Source organism: Doryrhamphus excisus, chromosome 1, assembly GCF_030265055.1.
Source record: "Doryrhamphus excisus isolate RoL2022-K1 chromosome 1, RoL_Dexc_1.0, whole genome shotgun sequence".
Taxonomy (NCBI): domain Eukaryota; kingdom Metazoa; phylum Chordata; class Actinopteri; order Syngnathiformes; family Syngnathidae; genus Doryrhamphus; species Doryrhamphus excisus.
The window spans coordinates 42,393,181-42,418,369 of record NC_080466.1 but is presented as its reverse complement, the minus strand read 5'-3'; the positions used below and the strand labels follow the sequence as shown (position 1 = coordinate 42,418,369).

General features: G+C 40.8%; 1 protein-coding gene across 2 annotated transcripts in view; it reads right to left on the bottom strand.

The window, feature by feature from the left end:
- Positions 1-16,150, bottom strand: part of pdzrn3b (PDZ domain containing RING finger 3b) — an 81,082-nt gene extending 64,932 nt beyond the window's left edge. Inside the window, exons 1-3 of one of the 2 annotated variants that reach the window (XM_058087861.1) lie at positions 15,321-16,150; positions 11,097-11,183; positions 9,121-9,228 (exon numbers count right to left, since the gene is read on the bottom strand). In XM_058087861.1, coding sequence (XP_057943844.1) covers positions 9,121-9,228; positions 11,097-11,183; positions 15,321-16,034 — 909 coding nt within the window. In that variant the 5' untranslated portion in view covers positions 16,035-16,150. The remainder of the gene's footprint in view (positions 1-9,120; positions 9,229-11,096; positions 11,184-15,320) is intronic. The other variant, XM_058087869.1, reaches the window with a different exon arrangement.
- Between the last annotated feature and the right edge of the window lie 9,039 nt (positions 16,151-25,189).

The following is a 25,189-nucleotide window of genomic DNA, read 5'->3' as shown; positions in this document are numbered from 1 at the left end:
GGGGTACACAGGCACCTTAAAGAATCTTTAAGGACCTGGGTAGGGTTTGGGTTATAAAAGCCAATTAATTGTATATGCATGTACAACTAGGGACATCGATGACCATGTTGGCAGAAAAAATTTATATTGGGCGTTATTGGCTCAGCATGTCTGCAGACTGGAAATATTTCCAAGTTTCGTCTTTGGATTATAAATATGCAAAATTCTACGTTTTTTTTTTTAACAATTCTGCTATATACCTTTGTCCATCGCCACTTTGCAGTTCAAATTTTGGGACTTCACTCTATCATGTTTTTTCAGAATATATATTCACAGATATATCATGTTGTTTAATGGTTCAATACAGGTTATTATTACTCAAAAATATGCACATTTAAGCAAATTTTACTTATTTTTATCAGGAATAAAAATTGCCAAATTAATTACATTTATATACAAGGCATTCAGAAGACGTGTTCAAAGACGCTGTGAATGCAATTTAGTATTCCACACTGGTCACTAGGTGTCAGTAATGTTACTGTAATCGTCGGTGAGACACACAAAAGTCAGACTTTCAATTAGCTCTCAACAAGCACAGTAATCCCGAGTGAAACACACGCTACTGTTAATGCCGTAATCCACGCCAAGCTAAAACTCAGCTCTGAGCCCCCGACTTCACGATCTGTCCACCCACGATTCAGCTCCCCTTGGGAACATATTTATAGCAACAGTCTTATTTATTAAGAAATGTGTTGTGGTGTAAACGATATGATTTCTAGACAATACCAGCAGTTATGTCAATGCCCCAAGTGTGCAATAGGTAACCATAAACACAGGAATCATATGAATTTGATAGACACACCAGGGTATTACAATGATATCTATGTGTCTGCTTGAGGGAAATGATGGCTCAACCATATGGATCATAAACCTCCATCAATGTATAAGAGGAATTTTGTGAAGGAGGCGTAGGACCACCTGTGTATATTCGGGGGGAGGACATGAGAGAGAGCATACTGTGAACGGGAAAGGGGGGGGTGGGCATACAGCATGAGCTTTTCACTTTCTCAGGCCAGTCCTCCAAGCTTTTTATCCAAAAGTAAAGCGGAAGTCTTGAATGAGACCGAGAGGCACAACTTAAAAAGGAACATCTCTCTCAGGAGACCGAGAGAAAGGCCAATGTAAAGCGGCATAACAGAGGCGGGGAGCCACGCTGACAGACAATGTTCTCTATTTGCACACATTTGCATGAGAAAAGGCAGCGCAGCGAACACCACTTCCACTAGTTGGCTGGTGAATGGAAGCGACCTCTCCACCTTTTCAAGAGAGTCTTGGAAGAATTCAAGTGGCGGCGGACTTCAAACGTGCCGCTTTACCACATTTTTCTCTGAAAAAGGAGTTGATGTAGTCCAATTAGCTCAGATATTGCTGAACATCTGTTATGTACAGGAGGGACGATTACCTTCAGAAGGTACGTCTACGTGCACGCACGCTGCCGTAGTTTTCTATGTTTGCACACTTCTCTGTGAAGTTCCAGTTTACACGCAACGGCTCTAACTTGATCGTCGGTTGGACTCCGTCAGTATATTTATACATGCATAAAAAATGAATGCATGGATAGATACATAGGATAGAGTTTGTGTGCATTTTAAATGCTGTTCATTAATTTAAAGCAATACTTTCACTTTCTAGAGTGTATGTAAACGTATTGCACGCTGCTTAACATCTGTCTTGCAAAATCCAAAAATACCTAACATCTGTTGGGGGCAGAATCGGCCATTTCCTGACTGGACTTTCTCCGTGTTTGGGTTGAAGGAGAGAATCAACCGAGTGCATCAACCGTGTAGGGAATAAGGAAAAGTTATTACTGCATTTGTGGAAAGCTTGAACATGGGGGCGGTAGTGACTCAGCAGGTAGAGGACGTCCGATTTGAACCCCACTTCATCGATCCCAATCCTTGCTGTAGTGTCTTTGAGCAAATAACCCACCTTGCCTCCAGTTCGGCCTACACTGGTGTTTAATGTGAATGAATGATTGGTGGTGGTTCACTGGGATGTTGGAGATCTTAGAGTGATTTCGATTTCGGGACTGTGGGCTTGAATCGCTAGAATCTTTTGACTTTGGATTTTACTGTCAACTTCAGCGCTGAGGTTTGGCAGCCCGTCACACCAGTTAATAGATTTCGCTCCACTACGCCGGCCATCCATTACCAGGCACCATTTACTTTTATGTTTGGCATATATCAGCACTAAGTGGAATTTCACATGTTAATGAAATCATTGCAGTACAAGGAAGAACACAAAAATATATAATGACGTCGTATTTCATCTTTTTAGGAACAACAAAGTGCCATAAAAGTGCTGGTAAGGAATGCTTCACTGCAAAGCTGGGATTTCTTGGGGAAAAAATGCACTTTCCTTCCGCAGTCATTCCAGAGTACTGACAATCTGAGTCGTCATGACCTCACGGTGTTATAAATGTAAAGGGTAACTGCACTTTATTGGGAATTTTCCCCATCTTTTCACTATCCATATGTGAAACATGAACACATACTTCTTTTACTTTTCTGTGCATTCCAGCGCGAGAAAACAAGTTAATATGAGTTACCTAACAATGGACGTCATGGGAAGTTTCAGTAATGTTCTAAATAATCAAAATACGGAAAGATACTGTCAGTATCACACGTTATCATCAATGTAGTTATTGAAGGGGACCTATTATACTAATTTTTCCACCCTTTGTAATGAGTTTTGATTCCTATAGAGCAGCTACACACAATAACCAGCACACAAAGCTTTTCAGTTCTTCCAGAATCTGTACCTATTCAGCTGTAGTTCTTAGGGTTTCTTTTAGGGTTTCTTAGGGTTTTCTTAGGGCAATGTATATTTTTTATGTCGGCTTTTAACGTATAGCCATATGTGTTGGATCCCGAATCTGATCCAGAAATAGAAACTGGACAGTCTGAAGTTTCTCAAGAAAAGAGTTTACTTCAAGATGTCTGTCAATGGTAAGTAACTTCCGCATTTTAGCGTTCTTTCAGGGCTCACTTCCAAATTATCTGAAACACTGGCATCGTTTAACACAGGAATACAACATTCTAACTACATTTATAGGTCAGAAAAGTGGAAAAAGAATAGCTTCATCGTCAAAATAGGTACAGTACATCCCCATGTTGTGCATTGTTAGCTAGCTCATACCAAGTGGTTAAGTGTTAAACTGTGAAAACTGAGAAAAAATCCAAGAAATATGTGTTCACGTTTCACATAAAAACTGTGAATGATGGGCTAAATTGCCCAAAAAGTGCAGTTCCCCTTTAAATGCAAATTGCCGTATTATATTGTAAATTATGGAATGTGCTGGATACTGTACATTCATTCTTCTTTTTAAAGTCCAAAGTGAATAATAAAACGGTTTTGAACCCACAGGAATTTGACCAGATGGGAATACGCTTGTACCTGTTAAACCCATCTCGGCCCAGATAGGACAAGCGATAGGGACGGTAGGAACAGCGATAAAGGGCAGTGATTATTTCAGACAAGCACTGGGAGGGAAGGAAACGACGGGCCATTACAGCGAGTCTGTTAATCAGCCTATTAGGGTTTAATTGAGGGTAGTTAATTAGGAGTCGGTGCGCAGTCTGTGCTCGGGGGTCAGGGCGTGACATACGAAGCAGCTGGCTGAGAAACCTGAGACAATTGTTGCTGATCCATTTGCACAAGGCCAGTGATTGATTGGCAGGAAAATTAGCTTTAATTACACTTGTCTATTTCTGCTCCCTTTAAGGCTTCTAGCTGTCATAAATTAGCCGACTACCTCCTAAGAACCAGGAGTCAGCCGAGGCGGCGTTGCAGCCCAGCAAACACATTTACAGTAGACCCAGACAGAATGTCTCCACAGAAATCAAGTGCCGGCTTGCCTTTGACGACCCACGCTCTTTAAAGTGAGTGGAAAATACAATATTGTGCATGCGGTGCAGGACACAGACAAAAGCTGCCTTCTGGCTGGAGTCGGCATAAGCTCACGTCACACCATCACCAGACGACTGCACATCTTACACCCCCCCATTACCACCACCACCACCACCACCAACCCCCATACAGAGTAGTGGAAAACAAAGATGTGCTTGTCCTCACTCCCGAGAACAAGCTCTACATCGAGCAGCGGCTAGCACCAGAAGCTGATTATACGCTCTTTAAAGTTAGATTTGATTTAATGTCCTGTTTCTGCCTCGGCCGGACCACGGGACACTGGAATGTGATGGGGCTCACTGCAAGGCTCGGCTTGCTTAGCCTGGGGTGGTATCATCCTGTCCGAGTCCAGACAGGAGAAACCAAGCAAGACCACATTCAGGTTGTCCATCAGGGGAGTAAACACATAGCATGCATAGAGTCTCAAATCCAATTAAAGAACTGACAAAGAACTGCCTCTTGTCTCCAAATACCAAACAACATGTGATCCCCCTTAGGGAAATCACTTACTTGTGTATTCCTCTTAGCCCCCCAGGTCCAAAATAATGCCTGAGGAACTCTTGGCGCATGTCCTGCAGTGGATTCCATGTGCTATGCTGTCACATTCTTGCTGTATAGACATTTTTTTGAAGCCACCAAGCATACCTGTCCACATTTGCATTATATAATTATAAAAAATTTTGATCTTCCACGACAATTTTAAACAGCGCAACACTTTATTTGCGACAGGGGGACGCTTTGAAAATGTGTTATTATACTGTTGTGCTTCTGGCCTGACTTTGTTGTTAGCCAAGTGTTGGTTTTCATGATAGATAGAATATGAGAAAAATACAGAAAATTCCTAATACTGACCAGACTGGCCATAAACAGCCATTGCATTTTAAAGAATTGGCCATAAATTCCACCTTTTGCATGTACAGTATAGAGGCGCACTGTACGCCGTGCTAAGTACTGTGCCATTCATTTTTGAAGGTATAAGCACATAACCAATGAAAATGAAAATCACTACCTGGCATATCCCAAATAACCAATGCAACTCCAATCTGGACTTTGAAACGGAGTTTCGGCCCTGCTCTTCTTTTGGGACACGAGTGGGCTCCATTCGCGGGACGTTTACTTCCCAAGCGGAGGCCACGGTGAAGAATCGTGGCTTTGACACGAAAAAAAAAAACTTGCTGTTGGTCATGTGGTCTTTCCATTGATCAGTCAATCAATCCACAAAGGTAACGGTTATGCTTTCCCAGAACTGTTCAGTTGGAGACATGGGGTCGTCCTAAGTGTTTTGGGAGCTTGCAAATGAATGTAATGTAATGTGGCACATGAACTTATAACTAGATTAAATGCATTTTATAGAAATATATAAATAAATATGTTGTTTACTGGAAGAGTGGAATAATAACTAGAATGTCCAAAAAAATGCAAACTCCTCTCCAAACTATCCAGATATTAACTCCTCTAAAGTAAATGAAAAATAATGTCTTATGGGCACGCATGGCTCGAACAAAGCTCAATTTACAATTCCGTCAGTGACTGCTAAGTGCTGGCTGGCTGGCTTTAAAAGCTGTCTCCTGCCTGGTGACTTGATACTTAATTAACTGCAGGGAGGTTTGGGGTATTTAGTGGCTCCGTGGGTAACCTCACAACTCACAGCGCAAATGACAAGTAAGAAATTGCAGCTGTGTATGAAATAGTCCATAATGGAGACCGTTTTGCCAAGTTATGTAAAATGTCACAGTACTAATGAGGTCAGCATCAACTGGTATTCTGAAATACATAATACAGAACTGATTGTGTGAAGTTGGACAAAAGGATTTAATTTTAGACAGATGTTAGTCCTCCACCCAATAAAAGTTAAATCTCAATCAACAGTTGTTATAAGAGACAACTTTGCAGTCGTTACCATTTTTGTCAGCTTATGTACGTATATATGCTTTACCTTATGAAGTTGTTGAGACTCAGTGAAAAGGTTCTTTTGTGGAATTTTGCTGTTGCAGTCAGCACTCAGCAGTTCAGAAGCGTATATATTTATATAAATATTGTCTTAGCTGGAACGCATTCCTGCTGGTTAGCCCCCTCCTCCACTAAAAAGCACACACACACACACACACATGCACGTATAGTCGACCCGCCATATTAGAACTGGCATTTCCCTGTGTCAGTTTATTTTAAAGTAGTTGTTGATGTTCGCCCTTTGCGACCTCAGAATGTTTGCTGAGAATTTACAAGGTGACATTTACAATGGCAGCCCCAGCATCTGCATTCTCCTCCTATTTTCACACTCGGGATTCTTAACCTACACAGAAGTCATCTCCTTCATCCTTGAGAGCTCAGAGACGCACACTATGGGACTGTCAACAAAAACACTTTTATTGTCCACCATATGCAAAACTTCTGCAATAGCATGCAGAAGAAGCCTGGAAACAAGCTAAGCCTCACATCACCATTGAGACCGTCTTCCTCACTTTGTTTTGGTAATCCAGCAATGATGCTAGGACTGGATTGGCTGCCCAAGTGACTGAAAGGCCAAACCAAACTACCAATACAACAACCGGTTATATATGAAAACCATCACCTTTCATAATAGAACTGAATAGAATGTGCTCAATGACTGGCGCTGAACAGAAAATGAAATTCACTTGACCTTCGAGAGCGATGGGGGGCTTGGGACCCCCCCCCCACCACCATAATGGTAAGGAAAACACTGCTATATTGTGACTTGTTTTTCATTTAAATCCATGCTTTCATTTTCTACTACTTATTCTGTTCAAGGTCATGGCCGATGCCAGTTGACTTTGGGCGAGAGGCGTAGTCCACTCTGGACTGGTCGCCAGTCAATCAAAGGGCCCATATAGACAAACATACCTTCCTGTTCGCAATAGGGGCAGTACAGGATACTAGTAGACCAAAAAAAAACATATTTTATAGGGAATATTGGTAGTCTCATGGGCAAAAATACAATGTGAAATAATTATAAATAATGAATGGATAGAACTTTAATAGTCTTTCTCACCTTCTTTATCAAATTGCTGGCACTTGCAACTTCCTTTGACCCCATGGCGGGTTATTTAGCTTAGCTGTCACACTAAAAGAACTGCATGGACAATGAGCCGGTAACATGTAAGGTGCTTTGTTTGATATATATATCGGCATTTAAAATGTTCTGAACATGACAAGTAACATTCTTAATAAACCAGTCTCAAAGTGAATCTAACCTATTTGTCAAAACTGTACTGCAAACCCTTCTGAGGGTCTCAAAAGCAAAAGTCAACAAGCTTGAGATGTTTTTTTCATGCCAAAACGGTCGCACTGAACAAGGGTACATTCATTTGCTGAGTTCGAGAAGTGCCATCTGCTATCACACCACCTCGCCAAGAGGTGTAGAAGGACCAGCCTTGGTTCATCATGTACATGCTACATCCATAGAGACATACTGGAACCAATACATCATCTAATACTATTGTTTTTTTATGAATACAGAGTTGCGGTCAAATTAAATAATACTACAGTTACCTGTAATGTAAGTACGCCACGATTGCAATTTCGCTTTGTCTGTTTGCTTTCTATATGACAATGTGTTGCCAGTTACATGCAGCTCAGCCCTGTATGTTGCTTTAACAGCAATAAGAGCCACCACAACATCTACATGTGACTCTGACACTAATTTGATACTGTGTGCTTGTCATTTCCAGTCGGTACATTTAAATAATACCTTCATACGTATCCCATGATGAGTGTATGTGAACTTCTTTGCAAAACCTTACATGTAGAAAAGACTATGTAAGTATCATGCGCTTTAGAGGTCTGTTGCAAAACCAGGAGACCAGAAAGTCTCTCTAATGCAATGCATCACAAAAGATGCAAAATAGGACAGGGCCAGAAGCAGTAGGTTGTAAAATATGAATATGACAGCTTTGGGCTATATGGATTAAATTCCTTAATATATATAATACTGCACGCCAGAGTTTACCCGAGGTTAAAGATGTAATCAATACCGCTGCAAGCTTGTTGCAATGACATATTTTTTAAGTTGAAGACTGAGGAGTCATGATATGGAAGGTTTTGCTCTCCCCAGCCAACAAAGAGGGCGTCTTTTGTATTTTGACGGCTGAATGATTAATTTCTGTCACATACTGCCCCATCTCTTTAAATGAATCGACACTTTATATGGCTCTTTCCCATATCCTCAGGCTCAGGTCCTTTATCTCCTCTTGAATGAATGAATTTGTGACTTTACTCCACATTATCCCGGGGCAAAGTCAGCGCAATAATTTGTAATCCTATTCAAACTAGCAAAGATAGATTGAGCTATAACAACATTCATGCCAACACAGGATTTCTGCCCAAGTAACCAAATATCGCAACATCTGGCCTGTTTCCTTGATTCCTTGGCAGGCTTGCTCTCACACACACAGCCAAGCAAGCACAAAACAAATCCCTGAGTTCCATTGGTGCATGCGATATACAGTGTCCAGTATGTGGCTCCCCCCAAGAGAATCCAGCTGTGGAAGAACATCTTGGTCATGGCACTGGCACACTTGAACGCAGCACGAAGCATGTGACGTCTTTTTTTAAAAAGCATGTAGTTTTCAAGCACCAAGCCTTCCCGCAAACGTCTTTGCTCGCAGCGCACTGGTCAAAAAAACGAAGGGAGCAATTTCATCGAGGTTTGACAATGTCTCTGACAAACCATATTTGTCATCCTGCGGTGCGCGGTAATCCACACTTGTAATCCACATAAACCTCTTTGTTCAATGCAGCCATTGTGTCAACTCTCCTATAAAGCAACCGTTTAGTTGAGTTTTTTTGAACAACTCCCACATGTTAGCGAGCCTTTTCCGTACAAGATTTTGTTAAGAGGTGACAGGAGGCTGCGGCACAATGACTCCATCACCAAGAACGTGGCGGCAAAACAACTGACACAGTACTCCTTCTGAGAAAAAAAACAAAACAGACAACTTTGGCTAAGGTTTATCTTACTGCGCTGAAGGGCCACTTAAAGCCTTGAGTGCTGCATAAATGTTGGAACTGTCTTTTTTTTGTTGCACACTTGGCTGCAGTGAAATCCCAAAATGCCGATTTGAGGCGTCAGGTTGTTGATTTGCGAGGTCACCAAGACGCCATAAATATTTAGTTATTACTGATAACCGTGGCACATCGTTCAATTCAACATACCTCTATAATCCGGTCGTGAAGTTGAAGGCCGTCCTCATTGTCGGCTGGTCCGTCTTCAATGATTTTTGACACAAAGATCCCCTCATTCAAAGTGCTGTCATTGTCATCCTGTTGAGGAAATTGCAGTTATCGACTCAATTGATAGCAATTGTCCCTAATTTACTGCTGGCATCTTTAAAAAAAGAGTGTCGGGTGTTGGAGACCATGTAATTAACCTCATACTGTGCAGGCACTGAAACTGACCCACATGAAATGATCTCGTTTTGTAAGATGTACTGGTTACAAATTATAAGAAAGGAAGCATATTTAAGGTAAAAGCCTGTAATTAGCCATGTAGTTAAGTTTCTGAAATAACACATCCAGAGTGTTTTGCTCCACAACCATGGTGACACAGTACATGAGAAAACTCAGTCATCCGCAGACTAAGAGGTGCATGAGAACCAAAACTCTGTGGCGCAATGGATGGATAGTAAATGAAGAAAGTATGGTGGAAGCTCCGTTAGCCTACATCCCCGTTTGCGTGTTCCTCGGTTTGCATCAAAAATGTTGTCGTTGTTCGTGTACATTTTCTGGTTAAAGTACAATATAGCCACAAGTCTCTCATTTTCTTAAGCTGCCAGCATTTTGATAAAAAAGCTGAAAAATGACTCAATCAAGTAATTATAAATATGCATTATCTCTCTCAATTCCTCAGTTAAATGCACAGAATTGTAAAAATATAATTCCAAAGTATAAAAACATATTTTGGCTGTCTGATTAACATTATTTCTTATGGGAAAAGTCACTAACCAAGGTTCCAACTGTACGTCTTCTCTTAATTTGGACAAACTCACCTTTCACCCTGCCCTGAGGCATCCCTAGCCTAAAGGGTGGACTTTGTGCCCCTGGCTGTACATAAGGCAGTCAGCAGCGAACCCTGTGGCCATGACCCCAGCGTGACTCACTTTAAAGAACTTAAATATGCTCTTTTTTTGTATTTTCTTTCAAACCACACGAAGCATGCAGGCCGAGCGTTGCGGCACACGTGCATTTTAATTGGACTTGGAGACGTCATCGTCTGTGAAATTCTAATTAACGTTTTCTGCTCTACTTCCTTCCTCGTTCAAAGACAGCATACTGTCGCAGTGTTGACACGGTTTTACTGCAAATTATTCAACCGAGTCCCTGCTCTTTGCCCTACAACTAACCCTTGACATTTGGAGATGTACACAGGTCTTGTGGAGACCACAAAGTCTGGCAGCTGAACGCCGGTAGCAGCAATGCCAAAACGACAGCCACATGAAAACTTGTGTCAAAAGCTAAACGGACATTAGCTTACCTCTTTCTTAATTAATAGCTTCTTATAGCCTGTTTGTTTTTGAGGTTTGTAGAGAAGCCAAGGCCAAGTGACGTGTCGGGCTTTCATGAGCTGGCAAAACTTTGAGACTTTTATGCAAAAATGTCTTTGTTTCCTGCTATAAAAACCGTGATCACTGCGGCAGTGGAGAGCCTACTCCTGGTAAAATGGGTTTCATTTCAACAGAGTTGAGATACCCATTTTATTCCCACGACTGTGTGGCCTCACCTTCAAATTGAGTCTTGAATTAGAACACACAGCAGCGAGGGAAAAGACGGGACCCTTTCCTTATTGCCTATGTTTACCTCACCACCAGCATCTCCTCAATTAGAGACACAACTGAGGTCATAGCCACAATGCTATATTTAACGCTCATAAAACTAATCATAGTATTTTTTAATCTGTAATCCTAATCCACTAAACCGAGCCCAATATATCAACACAATAAAATGTAATAATGGCGTTTATCCATCCAAGATCCACAGACTAAAAAAAAATGCATGCACGACCATCTAAACGACGACACAGGGGAGGACTGTGGTGCTTCAAGTATGTGTTTTGCATTCCTGGGTTGACATATGACACTTGTCTGATCACTGAGGGGAGATGAAACGTCCAGGATGGTCTGCTTTCAACCTACCGCGCATGGCCTTCCGCCCATGATGTTAAACCCCAGAGATCCGCCCTCGCGAAGAAGGACAACTCTCACACTTTTAGTCTCGCCTTCCTACAGGCATAAAGGAGAGACACGTGGACAAAAGCAGAGCAGGAGGTTATTCAGAATATTCCACACAAACACACCACAATGACTCAAATTCATTTACACAATGTTTCCAGTCAATAAGCAAAGAGCCAATGAAAACGAGTCTCAGCATTTTGAAAGGGACATTATAAAAGCTGTGAAATACAAACCACACTTTCCTGGTATAGTTAAACTTTGAAAACTGTGTATGTTGGCATTATTTTAAGCTGCAGTGGTGAATGTTGGACCTCTGGGATTCAGCATTATGAAGGATCGTCTATTGCCACGGTAACATCAGTGTAACATACTGATTTTTCTCTTTAATGTGATTTATTATGTCCAATTACGTTGTAATTGTATGGCAGATAAGAAGAGCAGTTATCCCAGGGATCTGATTGAAAGTTCAGATCCACTTTCAGCAAAGCAGATAAAATTAGAATGACGGCCACTTTTAATTAGATTAATCGCAGTTTAGAACCTAATTAATCATGACTCATCACCATTTGCAACTGTGTCTGAAATGTGCCCATTTTCCACTGTATTTTATAAACAGACAAGATTATATATATTTAGCAATTCCTCTGAAGTAGTTTATGATAGTTAGAACAGTACTGTTATTTTTAAATGCGGTACACTTTTATCCTACACTTTGACTTAAATTGTATCATTTTAGCCATTGTTTTTTTGTATGGAGAATAGAAGATTGCTCAATGAACTTCAGTAGCTGTTTCATCCAGTGGTGTTGATGCTCGGAGTATGTCCGTGAATGCACCTCTTAACAAGCGAGAATGAGAAAGTGTTGTTTTGAGGAAGGACAGAGAGATATATGATTTTGGAATTTGAACCAGCATGTCCGGGCTTACAGAGACTAAATATAAAACATAGATATTATCGGCATGTACAGTGCCCTGACTGGCACAGGCTGGAAAAAGGCCATCGTGTGCATGTCAGGCCATTGAGGAATGTGTGGTCCTGCATAGTGTCACGCCACCAAGAACAACACATGCGTTCACATCAACAAAGCAGCAAAAAGTGAAACCAAGAAAAAAAAAAAAATCAAACAAAGACGACCAAAAGCCTTGAAGCAAATTGGATGGATTTTATAGGTGTTTTAACATTTCGTCTGAGAGACATTACGATGAACTCAGCGTAATTAAGGAGCATTTTTTTGCACATCTGCAAACACTCTTGAAAAGCGTGCATCCTTAAATGAGCAGAATCTCTTCAGGAGGTTTTGCATTTCCTAAACCATAAGGTATGCCCAGGTGGCAAAAATAATGGAGAACCGACTGTGAAACCTTCACACTCACTGGTGACTTGGCAACAATAGGGAGCACTAGTCACATTTTCCAAGCCAGACTTCATCCACAGCGGGTCTACCTTGCAACCATTAAAGAAGATGTATTGTAAAGTACTGTAAAGCAGCACCAAATTGTTTTTTAGATTGATTTAACACAACTGTCCAAAAAGGTAGTAAGTTGGTGATTTGTTGTCACAAAGAAGGCACAAGGACGACCAACCAAATGTAGAAAAAGTTTTAGATTAAATGAGGTAACAGTTCTTTGGCACCTTTGGGGTCGAGTGCAGTGTTCAAGACAAGCAAAGAATATATACCAGATATGCATATGGGAGGTGGTCTCCATTGTCACAAACCAGGAAACCAAAGTTTTTGAACTGGTCCTGGTTGTCAGTTTTGATGGTTCCATCTCTCTGTTTAGTTTTTCTGTCCCTTGTGTCCCGTTGTTGAACTTGATCTTGAAGATTAGGTAGTTTGGCCAACAGAACATCAGTATAATAGAGAGTGTCCATGGATGTGGCGTTTGGATCCATTGTGACAATATCAACGGATTCCCTGCATTCACATGGACTCACATGGACCCACTTGGATAGCGAAGCTCATAGAGATTCCACCAGATTTTTGGTGGTGCTTACTGTACTGTAACTCTGTCTACCAGACATACATTTTGAGACACCATGGGAATGGAGAGCATACCAGCTCAGCTTGTGCAGGAACTGATCAAATGTCTTTTCCAAATGCCTCTCCATGAGCAACCTGGCAGCGTGAACAGCATCTCTGGTCCTATTGAGGTCATGTAGTCATTTAGAGACACTTTAAAAAGACCTTCCGGCGGACTGGTCGGTCGTTGGTATGTTCATTGACATCACGTGTCTTTTTCAGATTGGCACGACTGGTAGCCCAAGCTCTACTCCTATCTCCCTTCACGATCTGGTTGAACAGGAAAGCAAAGAGACGGGTCCTTTCTTTGTTGGCTTTGGTCTTGGATTTAAGTGTCTTGAATGTCAACCAAGATCGGGACGTGAAATCTGCTATCTCTTGTCAGCTCACTTCCTTTTTATGATTGTGATTTGTTAAGGATTGGTCTGACATACAAAAAAAGTTGGGCCCTACCAAAGATCAGTCATCACATTGGCTGCCACCCGCAGTTTATTTCTTACTGCTACTAATCCCCAAAATCCCAATCCTACTTTGACTGTTCCCAATAAGAGACCTTTGAAAAGGGAAAAAAGACTGAAAATCATCAACCAAAATCATATGTGGATGACTTCCAGAACAATTGTCGTTTCTTTTATGCGCGTTAAAGGCCTGCCAGAACAGGGGACTTTATGACGTCGCTACACTGGGAATGATGTGTTGAATGTACATCTCTGTGGGACTGACGAGCTGTCAAATGAAGGATAACAGCCAGCTGTGCTAGCAGGCCCACCAAGCGCCTTCATCCCACCATGAGCAATTTCATCCATGCCTCACATCAGTGCATCTAATGTGTGATTTAACGGTCGACTGGAACATATTACCAGCAACTACCCCCACACACTATAAATAAAAGCATACAGTAACAAAGGAGAGAACATTTTCCTTGAACAAAATGGGATTTTGGGCCAAAAAGTATGTTTACACTGAAAAGAATCATTTTTCTTGTAGATACAGCACAGCTTCGATCTGGATTTGGCAAGATTTTGGAGTCTGTGACCATCCTGATGAATAATTTTGAGGTCAGACGACATTGGGTGTTCATCCCAAACTTGCTTCATGGGCTTGAGATCAGGGTTCTTCGGGACCAGAGTAACGGTGTCACGAATGTCATTATTGTTTTCCGGTTACGGGTATCCTAATTAATGAAAATTTCACCCATGACAATACAGTTTTTTGGCGTTTTTTTTGTGTCCCGTCCAGCCATTGGGGCAGATAGTATTGTTGATCTAAATGCCCTTAAATGCTAAACAGATTTGCTCTGTGTCAGTAAAGGTGTAAGCTACAACTTTTATTTGCCGTTATTTGTGTATTTGATATTTGCCGTTATTTGACAATACAGTTACCGATGCCGGTGAAATGTCGCAAATTCCGACAGACACTTTAGCAGTGCATAGTTCCTAAATCAACACTTATTCGTCTCTACCAATCACATCTGAGAAGCATTCACGAACATTGCAATTTCGAACATCAACAGAAAACACAAGGAGGTTGTTCAATCGATAAGCAAAGCTCCCAATGGCACACACCAGATATTTGAAGGTTTTTCCAAAAGGAAAATGACTTATTTACATGACATTTAAGGAGTTAAGGACTTTTGTACCAAAGACGTCTATGGAACTTTGTGAATATAAAAAGCAGCATAAGTCGACTGTTCTCCGAAATGACTGCCAGTCTTTAATTTAGCAAAACAAATCAGGAAGGTGTGTATTAAGTAGCCATTTCGCCCTTTCATCTACCGCAGAGGCTCCAACTGAAACCCAAGATCCATCATTTTTACTTTGTTATGACTGTCCCAAGGAAAAGGTGACCCCCACATGACAGCACGCCCCAAACAAGCATGCTGCCAGGAGGCAACATAAGTGGAACCTAGCTCTTGTTGTGTACAAAACTGCAGTAAATATTTGTCCCTCCCCCCTCGACTGCCAGCTGGCCAGAAGCACAGCTGACATTCATGTCTCCAATCAGACAGCCCAGAGCACAAAGTCACAAGTCTCATAAAGTTGTACAGCACTTGTATGTACAGTAGTTGGCGCAGAGCTAATATTATCCTAAAGTGTGTAGAAGCGGTGTTTGGGCTGGTTTGAAACGTTGCTGCAAAACATTGTGTGTGAGTGCAACTTTCTTACCTTGCAGGAGAAAGTCACAGTTCTGGTGAGGGAGTCGATCCTCTCGCTGTACTCGCTGAATTTTTTCTGGTATTTGACTGCTGTCATCTGAAGCTCGCTGTGAGCGGCGGAAAGTTGCGCCAGAAGTGCCTTTTCCCTCTTGTTGGCTTCGATAGTCTGCTTCTTGAACTCTCTATCCAGGCACATCATTTTGTACTGCAGCGCGCTGTTGTGCGCCTTCAGGGCTCCCACGCAGCAGTGGTTGCTTAATTGCTGCTCTTTATGCGTGAGCGTCAAGCCGCAGCCGCTCTCGCAGAGCCCCACCGGTCGAAAGTCGCACGTCTCCCGCATGTGAGCGTCCATGTCCCGCAGGCTGAGCACCGCGTTGCATCCTTTATTGCCGCACTTGGCCGGAGAGTAGTCACACATCCCGGCGTGTTCGGCCAGATGCTGCAGCTTCACCACTGCCTCGCACCCCCTCGCATGGTTGTCACATTTGATCTCCAGCTTCAGGATGAGGTTTTTAAGCGGCAGGACGTGGTTTAGTTCTTTGGTGGAAATCTGCTGGCATTTGACGGGGCAGCTGCTCTGCCGGACGACCCAAGGCACCACGCAGCCGGAGCAGAAGACGTGGCCGCAAGGAGTCGTCAGCGGGTCCTCCAGAACTTTGTTGCACAAATTACATTTAAAATCCGGGTCTACTGTTCCATTGAAGCGGTCCAGCTCGAATCCCATGTTTTACCGAGGCCTAATACAAACTTCTGAGCTCCCCACCCCCGCGGTGTGAAACGGAGCAGTGGGGCGTTCTTAGCTGGTCATTGGAGGAGCGCTCTCACGCCAACTAATGCTCTTCTCAGTCTACGCGCAGCTGATTGACGGACTTTTTGCTGCGTTTAAGTGCAGCTCGTAAATTCCTAAACCAAACTTAGAACCTTGCTTTACTTTAGTTTTGGTCCCACTTTGACGGTTGTCACAGGGGAAAAGGCCAGGGAAAATGAAATATTAACGTAAAGCCATCGTTTTTGCTTCTGAATAATGAAAATTGAAAATAATGATGTGCTATATATATCACTATATTGACAGTTACTATGGTACCCATTATGTCATTGTATGGTCATATCACCTTGTACTTTGGTACGATGTACATTATTAAAAACATATTATTAATTATTATTAATTCATATAATAATTATTTTAAAATATTAAAATTATTACTAATTATTATTATTAAAAATATTAAAAAAAAACTTAAACTGTATTATGGAAAGCAGGAAGTGAACAAATGTAACAGTTACTGATTGTAAAAGTACCAGATGGAGGGGTAGGATTTAATAAGCTTTGCTTCTTCCTACTCCTTTTGGACATGTATTGTAATCTGATTTAAATTCTAATGAAACAAATCCATTACCATTACCAAAATATTCTATATCCTGACGCTACAGTGGCCAACCGGCCAAAACCAAAGTCACACCAACATCAGAAAACTGAAAAATATTGCTTGACTTGAGGGATGTGGATCTACAAAAGCCTTAAGCTGGCAAGTTTACTTATGTAAATCGGTGTAAATGTACATGTTTCGAGTTAACATTGTTTTCATTTGGTATCCTCCACCGGTAGTCTAGTAGTTGCTGAGTGAGACAGGCTGTTATGTTGACTGATGACCTCCTGCTTGTTGACGAGTTAGTCACTTGGTTGAAACATGATTCCGGACTAAATACTTGATGCGGGCCAGCCTCACTCAGACTCGACCTCCAGCAACTCCCAATTGAGTTGAGTTTGAGACCCTTGTGCAGTCATATTTTTAAGTATTGCGGTCAAGTTCTTTGATTTGGCCGCTTCAAAAGTTTTTTAATTTTGTTGTGTTTCCCTGTTGAATCTCTTTCACTGTGTTTGTACTTTCAGATTGGAGTATTGGAGCGACATTACTGTGCTTTTGCCACTGCATATCACACATAAATACAAGATGGAATAACACCATTTAACTGTGACAATCATCTACTGACATCATAAAATGCAACCCAATGCAAAATCATCATTTGCAAACCTCTCTAATCATCAAAATGTACATTTGTGCACAACCGGTGACCAAGTTGGCTCAAAATAGAGTCAAAGTGAGATGTCTAAAATAAAATGTTGCCTAAAATGCCTAATTGCATCCTGTCACACAGGAATTTGATAAGATAATGCTAATGCTGTCGATCACGTACCATTATAAAAAAAAAGCCAAATTCCACTCATCAAATGTTTGACAAGATAAAATGACCGTTTTTACAACATGGCAAGTGTTCAGACACGCTCAACACATGTGAACACAAGCTTTTTTGTGGGGTGGGGGACACTTGGAAAGCCATCAAGAAACAGGACTTTCAAGTTTGAACACACTTTGTAAGGAGGAATGCAGGTAAAAGCTGGAAAAATTCCCATCTTTAAATACCGATGATTGTGTTCACACAGCGTTATTCCACTAACACAGAATTTAGAACTAATATTTCAGAGATCTTACTCCATGCAATGCCACGCTCAATAAAACATTTCCATATGTGCATCCATACGTCAATACAGGCGGCTTATCATAGACTAATTATGCTACAAAAGTGCTACAAAGCAATGTAAATAATGAAATAAATTAGTCACCATCATTGACATGCTATGTTTTGACTAATAATACACCATAGTATACCACCGATTTTTTTTCTAGTAGCTCTAGTATCTAGTATCGGCAAACAATAATTCACATACAGTATATCATACACACTATTTTAAAACATGATATCTCTGTGCAAGATAATCGTGCACCATATCTTCCACCATTCATCTGTAAAACTCATCCTGGGCAAGGCAGTGAAAAGCTGGAGCCTATCACTGATATATAGAGTAAAGGGGGTGTGGTACACCCTGGACGGAGGCCAGCTATTAATCTGCCGCATGTGCGAGAGATATTCCAAACCAAAAAAAAAAAATGTTCCGGCTTGGTGAGACGCGGCTGGTTTTAGTTTTCATCCTAGAATTCCAACTTGAAGCCTTGGTTCCAGCACAATAGACAGATGTACATTTCATGTGCAATGAGGGTACTTTGTAAAACGTTGGAGCCGGGCCATCGAGTAATCATCACCTTTTTTAGATATGGAAAAAAACATGAGGGCCATGTGGGAAAATATAGATAAGCTGCTTTTCAAAATGCTTTTTCATGTTGAGTGGAAAAATGACACAAAAAGGAAAGGAACTGTTGCTGTCTCTTTTCCATTTAAATGGTTCATTTTCTTAATCCTACTTGTTACTTATTGTACTTTGGTGTTGGTACCGGTGGATGGGGTTTGAGGCCCCACTACCCGAAGTGAATGAGTAACTTTATAGGCTGTTTGGAAAGTCTTACTGTGATTTTATGGACAGGTTGGGAACCAATAAGGCTTCATTGGTCTCATCTGGTACGCTAATAGATAGAGTGAACCAAACAGGTCAGCAACTTAAAGGGGACCTATTATGCTTTTTCCACTTTTCTGACTTTTCTAAATATAGTTAGAATGTTGCATACTTGTGGCAAACGATGCCAAAGTCAAAAAATGAGCACACTAGGTCCCCTTTAACAGCCACATCTTCCAAATAATAAACATGTAAACGTGCGGTTGTTATTGCTGAACCATTCTTGAGATAGTGTTGCACAAATATTATTTTCTAAAGCGATTATTATTACAATCTACTATGTGTGCATGAAGATGAAAAAAATGCTTCTCACAGCAAACTGTCATCAAGTCTCCTTGGGAGGTCAGAAACAGGATGTAGGTCAGTGTAAATAATATATTACTCACCCCCCTCAAAAAAAGCTCATAAGTACAGAAAATTCCTTTTAACAGGAACAAAGTCAAAGTGTCAAGAACAAAATCTGACCCAGATCTGGAGCCCCGTACAGTGGCTAATGAAATCTTCATGGCAGAAAGCTGCATATAGCTGACACCGCGACTTGGCGGATAAAAACGGTTTCCTTGACAAAGCAAAAATAAGAACTAAATAATATTGTTATTGTGTGTACGTGATTGGTAATTAAGATAATGGCTGCAAGAACGTCTTTTGCAAATGAATATTCACATTTAAATCATAACTACAGGGTGTGCTGTGTCAGCTTAGACTTGAACCAAAAGTGGACTTTCTCCAAAGTCCCCCAAAAAACAAATACCGTATTTTCCGCACTATAAGGCGCACCTAAAATCAGATTTTTTTTTAAAAAGCTGACTATGCGCCTTATAATCCGGTGCGCCTTATATATGGATCAATATTGAGCCGCGACAGGTCTCGCAACTTACGGTAAGCGGCCACCGACTCAATTTTTCCCGTAGAAGAAGAAGTGCGCTGTGCATACTGGGAAATATTAAACGACGATTCACTTTCATTTGTGCGTTTGTATAAAGACCCTGAAATGGCTCCTATTAAGAGACACGCTTACAACGCAGAGTTTAAACTCAAGGCGATCAGTCACGCAGTAGAACACGGAAATAGAGCAGCAGCAAGAGAGTTTAACATTAATGAATCGATGGTGCGGAAGTGGAGGAAGCATGAGGATGAGCTGCGCCAAGTAAAGAAGGTTAAAGATGTGTCACGAAAATGCTTTACCTCAGAGAAAATAATAAAACAGCTGTTTATTCATTTTGGGAGTGAATGGAGTTGTGGAAAGCTTGTTTGTTCTCTATTAATAAAGTTTGACTGACCTATCTGACTGTTTTGTTGACATTCCCTTTAGCGCGGCACCATCTAATGGTTGCATAATGTAACTACAGCCTGTACTGTAGCGCCTTATAATGCGGTGCGCCTTATGTATGGAAAAAGTTTTAAAATATATCATTCATTGAAGGTGCGCCTTATAACACGGTGCGCCGTATAGTGCGGAAAATACGGTAATTCAATATACAAATGAACAGTTAGTCCATAGCCACCAGGTAACATTAGCTTATTTCATATCATATACATTCATGGAAAAGAAACAGTAGAACATCATCATTTATATTTCCAATGGTTGAAATTTTTACCCAATGAAAGGGCTTGATATTATATGCTGGACTACCATAATGCATTAGTTACAGAAGTTTCAAAGGCACAAGTGTGTAATATTAGGAACAGATGAGCGCTTCACCAGCCGAGGAGGGGCTGTGGTGGGGGGGGTGGGGGGTCACTTGAGAATCTGCAATCATAAGTTTTTTTTGTTTTTTTTTCTGCAGCCCATGAAGCACTGCTGATTTTCTGGAAGCTGTGTTCCCACTGCGTCTATAAATAACCACACTGGACTCACCTTATCTCTGAGGCTCATTCAAGGAAATAAAGAAGTGTGCTAAGCTACAGTCATGTGAACAAATTTCAAAACCCATTCGTGTAACTCTTCCAATCCATCATCACTGCACACAAAATGGTGAACATTTAGCACAACATGCACCCTGTGGAATTATATTTCTGATAAATGAGTCAAACTGACATGCAATGCAGGTTACCGTGACTGAAGGCGAGAATGGATGGATTTTACGGATTTTTTAAGTCGCACAAGTAGCAGAACCAGCCAAACCATGGAAAAAAAATGTGACATGTGACAAAATACACTTATATATTTTCATTGCACCTACATATATGACAAATAGTGATATTAACTTATCTTTGCTTGGACACGTTTTTCCACTTTTGAAGACATTTGTCATCATTTGAGGGTCTTTTCATGAATTATTTATTTCTTATTGATTGGACTGAAGGTGAAGACTTCTGTTTTTTTATTAATATATTTTATATTGATCCCACCATCTGTAAAAATAAATACATTTGTCATGTAGAAATATGATGTGGTCGTTTCCACCTTTGAAAAAAAACTGTAATCTCCTATGACAGAATTATCAGAAGCCTGCTAGGTTGTCACTCAGGGTGATTCAATCATAAAAAAGTAAGTCCACTTTAACATCAAGGTTGTAAAATATCCAAATGTTTGACTTCCTGTATCAGATCTTAAAGGAGAGTCAACACCGGCAGAGCTGTTCTTGATCATGTCTGTCACCTGAAGCAGAGTGACAGCGGGGCCGCAGCTCTTGATAAAAAGGTGCTCTGTTGAAAGCTTGCTGATAATGAGAACAGCGACCGTGGAACCAGCAAGCTGTGACAACAGTGTTGACAGCTCGTCCAACAGGCGTAGTTCACACTCGTGCACTCCCACCAACTTGCTCACGCATGAATGAAGAGCATGAACGTGATAGCTGTAGGACTTGATTTCCTTTTATTCATGGGAATAGAAATGTGGAGTTGTTAGTAAAACAACAAACATTCCTGATTGGTAAATGTCATCTGCTTAGTTGATGAATCTTGATGAGAGTCAGGTCATTAGTAGTACAGGCCGTCCTACTAAGTGTAGATTTGTCTACAATATATTGCTATGTTTTTGGCAGGAATTAATATTGTGTGCATAGATACTGTAATTTGTCCTTGTATTTCTGCTCCACTAGCACGGAGTCCACATAAAGTCTAACTTGGGCTTCAAATAAATGGACTAATTAGTCTTCCTTTTACAAGCGACACAATTTGCATTGTTTGCCCCCAAGTACCACAATCGAGCCATGTGTCATGGCAGCATAAAGAGACAAACACGACATTGTGTATTCTCTCAAATTGAAATCGGGCCATTAAAAATGTGAATAAACATCCAATATGTATCGGATATTAATTTAAAAATAAATTAACGTAATGACTTGATATTTGCGAATACAGTACATGAACACATACAAATGAAAGGCATAAAATATAGTAGGCTGTATTGAGTGAGTGGTTAGCGCGCAGACCTCACAGCTAGGAGATTCAAGTTCAATTCCATCCTCGGTCATCTCTGTGTGGAGTTTGCATATTCTCCCGTGAATTTCTCCGGGTACTCCGGTTTCCTCCCACATTCCAAAAACATGCTAGCATAATTGGCGACTCCAAATTGTCCATAGTAGGTATGAATGTGAGTGTGAATGGTTGTTTGTCTACTATATGTGCCCTGTGATTGGCTGGCGACCAGTCCAGGGTCTCTCGGCCTGAAGACAGCTGGGATAGGCTCCAGCACCCCCATGACCCTTGTGAGGATAAGCAGTAGAAAATGAATGAATGAAAAAGATGCAAGTTTTCTTGAGGCTGAATCGGTGGACACCATTACTCCCCCTCCATGGGGACGAAGGGGCAAGATAGGGAAAGGTGTGCCGAGTCTGGATGCAGATTGTTATGTACCACGATATTGTTAAAAACTCCTGCAAAAATGTGCAAAATTTAGCACAGTTTAAGAGAAACAGCGTGAATGTTGACAGTGTTAACACCAAAAATATCAAAGTTATCTCAGCATCCTTTGACCTTTCAGTATGAAGCCTTCGGTTGTTTGAAGTTTGGACACCCATAAACTGGATTCCAAAAATTGGAATTTACAGTGCAAATCCAGTCGATACTGTACATGTTTTAAACACAGGATGTTTAAGGACAAACTAAATACATCATAAAACCTAAACACATTTTCCTTTGGCACAACAAACATTTTAGAGAGCCATGACAAAGACCGATGCCATGCCATGAAACCATTCACCCAGGGAACCAGACCGTGGTCTCAAACACACAGAATCATTAAAACCATCCATCCGTACACTGTACATAAAACACTTCACGTGACTTCCTCAAGACAGTACCATAAAATGGCGTATAAATATGACAAAAATGAAAAGGCAGTATTGTCTGACCTTGCCGTTATTTTGGATGTTATCAAAGAGAAAAGCAAGCAAGCTGATTTGTACAAGCGACGATCCCAGCAGAGCGACACTGAACGTGGTTCAATGAGGGATAACTCAATATGCACGGAAACAAGGCAATGGTCTGTGTAAGTAACATTAGGAGCTAATCGGAAACAAGGCCCTTCTAATTAGCCATTACCAAAATAACAGACTGGGGTCATGCTTATTGCTTTGATGAAACCCAAAACGGGATTGGACTTGATTTGAACAGTAGCTGAAAAATATATTTAGACCTTTAATAACAGACACCAAGACAGTTGAGTAAAAATTCATTTTTTTTCGGAGCTTTGTCAGATTACACAACATTCTTCTCCCTGTCCAATACTTGAGATACCTGAGAGGCAAATGCCCTAACTCTGCTTTGTCCAAAAGAGCCTTTGCCTGAATGCGCTACCTGACCAGATCAGATGGGATTGGAGATAGCCTTTTTGCTTATATTCGTTAGAGCTATGCGAAAACAAACACACCCCCACGCCACAGTTCCTGTAAACATCGTCCCAAGGGAGAAAAAAAGTCCACCCTTTTTTATTTGTGCTATTTCATTAGCTGGTTGTTCTTTAGCTGATTGTGGTGCAAAATAACTCCAAGGAACGGCGTGTGGGTCAAAAAAAATGTTTGGTTAAAAATGTGCACAGAAATATGTTAATTCTTTGCAGACATGGCTATCCTATTAGCATTTCATTTCCAGGCCGACTTGTAAGACATAAATGAGCAATGAAGGAATAATTTATAAAAGAAAAGGAAAATATTAACCTTGAAACAATCCTTAAAGGGGAACTGCACTTTTTTTTATTTTTTAGGAATTTTCTTTCTTTCTTATTTCTTTCCCTTTTCTGGGCATTATAACACAAGTAAATATGTTAATTTCAGCTAATTTGCAATACTGTTATTGGGATACACTTTTCCTGTATCATCAGTACGCACGGTGGTGAACATGCATAGGCAGGTTTACTGTTTACCTGGGAGCTAATTCTCTTCACATGACCACAAACACAGTGCTGACTTTGCCGTTTACATTCCATTCTTACCAATGATGTCAACGTGTCCTTATTTTACCGATATTTTACTGTGCAGTCAGGATAGAGATTCAATCACACGGGCAGACATGGTTTTATTCTGACTCAGTCAAGTAATTTATTCACCAGCTGACTGATAGCCACAACTTGGCTGTTCCAACGCTACATTTGGTTTGGTGCCGGTAATGGATTTTCCAAAAGGAATATATTTTTTTTCTGCCATGTGTGGACTTGAAATGCTAATGCTAAAACAACAACAAAGCAACATCTCTTCTTTGATATTTGCGATGGGATCTGTGTCCAGTATGCTATATATTTTATATATATATATATATATATACACACACAGCATGGTTTAAGCAAGCATTGTCATGGTGAAATGTATCCAATCATTACCCCCTCGCCTCTACAGTACATGACTAACGACGCATAACTCCACTTGATGGCGAGTGCTGAAAATGCGCTTAATGTGAACACTGCTCAACTGTGCATGACAATCATTAAACATAATCGAGGCGTTGTAAAGTTAACCAGCTCGTTGATGTTAAAAAATAATCCCATTTGCGCTTTAAAAATCCAACTACATTTTCCAGGAATATGTCCCCTCCCCTCCCTACACACAAGATTTACTTTTTCCAGGCACTATTAAGGCACAGACCTTCAGCCCTGAGGCTCATTCGACGATGGATGTAATAAGAAGGGATACAAATATATGCAAAATTAGTCTGTTTCTCATTGACACATAATAGCTATGTTCCCAGCTAAATATTGACAAAACGTTACCATTGCAAACAGTGATTTGGACACTCGGTTCTATTAATCCAACACACAAATCAGAGAAGGGAAGTATGAGATTAAATTTGTACTTTCAATTAATAAAAAACAAAACTTGATGATATCGTCGTTGCATGTGTTTAAGTCTATTTTAGAGGTAAGATCAAGTGGAAGTCCCATCAAGCAGAACAACGCTCCCCACAACAGTCCTTCAGATGTTCACTAACTGTGAGAATGACAGCTGCGATCGTTGAAAACACATTCATAAATAAATTGTCTGCTGCTGAAAAGATAACACATTAATGGTTGCAGTGCAGCAATTAGCAAGATA